Source organism: Gossypium hirsutum, chromosome A10, assembly GCF_007990345.1.
Source record: "Gossypium hirsutum isolate 1008001.06 chromosome A10, Gossypium_hirsutum_v2.1, whole genome shotgun sequence".
Taxonomy (NCBI): domain Eukaryota; kingdom Viridiplantae; phylum Streptophyta; class Magnoliopsida; order Malvales; family Malvaceae; genus Gossypium; species Gossypium hirsutum.
In genome coordinates, this window is record NC_053433.1 from 91,827,433 (window position 1) to 91,831,628 (window position 4,196).

General features: G+C 31.0%; 1 protein-coding gene across 1 annotated transcript; it reads right to left on the reverse strand.

The window, feature by feature from the left end:
• Positions 1-982: 982 nt before the first annotated feature.
• LOC107896743 (NAD(P)H-quinone oxidoreductase subunit O, chloroplastic) lies at positions 983-3,832 on the reverse strand. The gene is made up of 6 exons (XM_016822009.2): positions 3,475-3,832; positions 3,333-3,388; positions 2,903-2,968; positions 2,755-2,796; positions 2,342-2,401; positions 983-1,309 (listed from the first exon to the last, which is right to left on the reverse strand). The coding sequence occupies exons 1-6, from the start codon at positions 3,734-3,736 to the stop codon at positions 1,280-1,282; spliced, it is 516 nt and encodes a 171-aa protein (XP_016677498.1). The 5' UTR covers positions 3,737-3,832; the 3' UTR covers positions 983-1,279.
• Between the last annotated feature and the right edge of the window lie 364 nt (positions 3,833-4,196).

Here is a 4,196-nt window from a genome sequence, read left to right on the forward strand (position 1 = left end):
AAAACTAATTATATTTTGAAAAACAATTTTCTGAGAGTTTGAAAAATAAATTATAATTAAATTAATTTTTAAGTGAATGGTTTCTTTTAATGATAATTATTATTATAGATAAAAATGAAAAAAAAGTTAGTGAGCAGTTTCTTTTAAGAGTTAAATGAAAAGAAAACAAAAACAAATGATAGAATTTGTTTATAAAAAGTTGTGGAAAATGATTAGTATAGAAAGAGTTACTTCCTTATCACTTATAGAATTATTTTTCAATTATTTCTATTTTATTCTTTTAATATTATCCTTTAAATACTTTATTTTTAAAATTTTTAAAATTATATTTATCAAACTCTCTAATTATATTTGGTATTTGGATAATATACCAAACAAATTTTATAACTTAATTTCATTACTTAATTTTTCAATACTTAGGTCTTGTTTGATAGACCATTCAAAAAAATTAAATGAATTGATTTAATTTTTTACACATGTTTGATAATCTAAAATGAAAACAATCCGATAGAATATTTATAAAAAAGTGTGAAAATAATAAGTAGATAAGAGCTACTTATCACTTAATGGAAAATATTTTTAGTTAAATCAATTTTATCAATTTTAATATTGTATTATCTTACAAAAGCTATTCATTTATTTTTTTTATTTTTATATAAAATAAGGTGAAATGTTTAAAAATAAAAAATAAAATGTAGAACATATTTTTTATAATTTAAAATCTATATTTCTTAAACAATTTAATTATATTTCGTAATTAATTTGTCAAACAATTTTTATAACTTTAATTCCTTACTTAAATTTTCAATACTTGGAACACCTTGATTTTTTTGCATTTAATTTTTCGAGTCACATTAAACTATAATAATATAAAATATGGATATGTTATATTTTAATATGTTTATATTTATTACTACATAACATTCAACACAAAGTATTAATTTAAATGTAACTTTAAAGCAGATCATAAAAGAGACCAAGCTGACCAGTCTCCTGGCTTCTAAGTATCCGCTTGGATAGTAATAAATCTTGAAGCCTTTCATGGTACACATTGAAATCAGATCTTACATGCTAAAAATGCTAAGGTGGATTTCGTTTTTACAGTTCCTTTTAGTAATGAATGAATGACATAAACATATTATATTGAAAAACTCGGTTTCTTGCTTTTATACAATATATGCAACTCATGGTGAGTAATTAGAACAATGTAACACCATGGAAATGGAGAATCAATGGTCATCACACTCAAATGTGCGGGACTCCATTTCCGAAAACTGCTTCACAATCTCTCATATTGGAGCTTCTCAGACTGCAAACAAAGAACGGGAACCAGGGGAACTACAATTACTACAACATAAATGCTTCCAATTTCTATATAGCAATGGAACAGCGCGAGAGCAAATATTACAAAATCCATTGCCACACTGCCATACTTTGCCCTGGCCACACCCTGCTTATATATACATGTATTGAAATATATACATGTATACATATATAAGCAGGGGCTAGGTGGAGCGAATCAGGCAATCACCTTAACTGGTTCATCCCACCTTCCAAATAAAAAATAAAAAAATACACCCATCCCACCTCCACTTTTCAACAAGAAGAAAAAGAAAAACTCTTCATCAGAGTGACTCACTTTTGAAATCAATCATATAGTTCAAGTTTTGCCTTCTCTATAAGTACACATATATACATACATAAGTATATATGTGTGTGTCAATAATCATTTTACTAGAGCAGGCTAGTTATGCGTGATAATCAAAAGCATTAACAGTGTCTGATTGCTAAGTTGATTGATCATCCACTAACTTAGCTAAGCTCACAAGCATTCTTGACTATTGGCAGGCATATCAGGCTTATTGAACAAGGATTGGTCTATAATTTTGAAACTTTATTAGTAAACAAGTACTTTGAATGCATTGTGGTAGCTTAATTTTGCAGTGAATCAGTGGCCTATCCAGCCCCCTAAAATGGAAAATTATCCATTTAGGCCCTTTAGAAATTTTAAAATTTTAAATTAGTGAAGGTAAAATTGCACTTTGCCCCCTAAAAATGATAAAATTTTGATTTAATCCTTTAAAAATTATAAAAAATAAGCTATTAAAAATTACAATTTAATTCCCCCGCCCCTAAAAATTTTCTGGCTTCGCCCCTACAGTGAATGATGCATAAAGTAGTAAAAAACTTACATTTTAAGATTTGAAATAAGTTAAACTACTTAGCCAAACTAATAACCTGAATGATTTTGGTTCATTTAGTATATAGCAGTACAAAACTAACAAAAGGGTAATTTGCCAAATCGACTCAAGTGGCCAATGAAACAATCTATTAACAGTACCTTGATAAGCATGTCCGTGGGAAGCCAAGCTGGTGCAGTTGGGATGCCGACCCATGCAACCTGAAAAAAGGTCATGCTTAGCTAGATTGAGCCTCGAATGCTCTAACGTCTAACTTAAGAATGGATCAGCATCCGGCAAAATGGGATTGCACAGAGCACAATTATCAGCAGTGGCAAAAACTATTATTCTTTTAACTAGCATTTGTATAACATATTGACATAAAGTTCTCAAAATTTTAGTTCATCATTATGTCACATTAGCTTAAGCTTAAGAATGAAAATTTTCTGATAAGAGAACTGAATTAGCATGATTTGTGGTAGAGAAGAAGCTCTAGTTTTCTGTAATCATCATAGTCTAACAAATGAAAGTGAACCAAAATACTAAGGCAAAGGCTGCAGTGAAAATTTCTCACAAGTGCATGTTCTCCTGTCTCAAAAATGCGTACATCCAGAACCTGATATCATCAAGCAGATAGCAAAAGATTTAATGTCCTTCAAAGATGTCCTAAACAAAACAAAAAGGGGAGAAAGCTTTGATACTCAATGGCTCGATAGTAGCACCTCACCACGGTCTTCGTATATGTAGTCCAAGCCTTTGTAATAGGGGGGATGCCCTACAGATAGATACTAAAACAAAACCAAAACTGTCACTATCCCTGTAATTTTATGCCAAGGGAAATCCAATACAAGTTCAAGCAGCAAAAAGCTTACATAAGTTTGTTTTTCTAAAACAAAAGAAAAAAAATGTTTGATAATCTCTTATAATCCCCTTTCTTTTTCTTCTCTGTACATAAAGAAAAATTGTCTAATCCAAAGCAAAATTTTATCCCTCCGGAAGATCCCTTCTCTAAAGAGTTTGTATCAACAAGGGAACAAGCATTGTGGAAACAAGGGATTATGTGTCATTTATCCAATTTCTTGCACTTTCAGCAAACTATGTAACAAGAAGAAGATAACCAATATAGCATAAATCAATTCATGTTTCACTTACATTAATACTGTTGAGATACTTGTCTTTATCCACCCTAACAATCTGGCCTTTCTTCACTGCCCAAAACCAAACCCACTTCCATCATTTCAAACCCAAGCAACTTAAACCAATAATTGAGGGAAGTATTTCAGAGAAAACTCACTGGAATAAACAGGCTTTTTGGGAGGTGGCTTAGCGGCGGCGGCGGAAGTGGCTTGAGGTTGAGGTTGAGGTTGAGCATTGCTAGAGCCTTCAGCGTTTTTGGTCTGTGTAGCAGTGGGGTTTCCTTTGTCAGGTTCAGAAGAAGCTTTTATGAGTAAAAATGATGGGAAGCGAAGATGGGTTTTTCTGGTTGTGAAGGCATGTGGGAAGGAAGAGAGGCATGAAGAAGAGGTGTGAGAGAGAGCAGAAGAAGAAAACGCCATGGAAACTACCACTCCTTTGAAGTGAAGCTTTGCTGACCTCTTTTTAAGTGCTCTACAAATATATAGATAAGAGATGATGATCTTTTTTTCTTCTTATTCTTGTTTCTAACGGCCAGATTTTCAAGACAAAAAAAACTGTTTTTTTCCGTACATTCTAGCGGGTGAGGATGCATTTTGATCAATTTTAAATTAATCATATTATTACGTTGCTTAAAGATTATTTTTCTTTTTGAAATTTATTACCTTCACTTTCAACAGTTTTCGCTCCAAATTTAATTTTCTTTTTAAGAGTAGAATGTGTTTTATTTTGTAGCTATGATTTTGATATTTTTTAGATTAATTTCATCTTTCTTTAACAATGTTATCAATTTTAATTCATTTTAATTTGGTTAGTCTTTTTCCTTTTTTTTTTCCTCCTATTTCTTAAGAATTAACGGGATGAGGTTGCATTTGGGTCAAT

Excerpts from the sequence above, each read along its gene's own strand:
- LOC107896743 (XM_016822009.2), bottom strand. The coding sequence starts at position 3,736 with ATGGCGTTTTCTTCTTCTGCTCTCTCTCACACCTCTTCTTCATGCCTC. Across the intron at positions 3,389-3,474 it reads CAAAAAGCCTGTTTATTCCA|TGAAGAAAGGCCAGATTGTT; the intron begins GTGAGTTTTCTC and ends GGTTTTGGGCAG. Across the intron at positions 2,797-2,902 it reads TATACGAAGACCGTGGTGAG|GTTCTGGATGTACGCATTTT; the intron begins GTGCTACTATCG and ends TGATGATATCAG.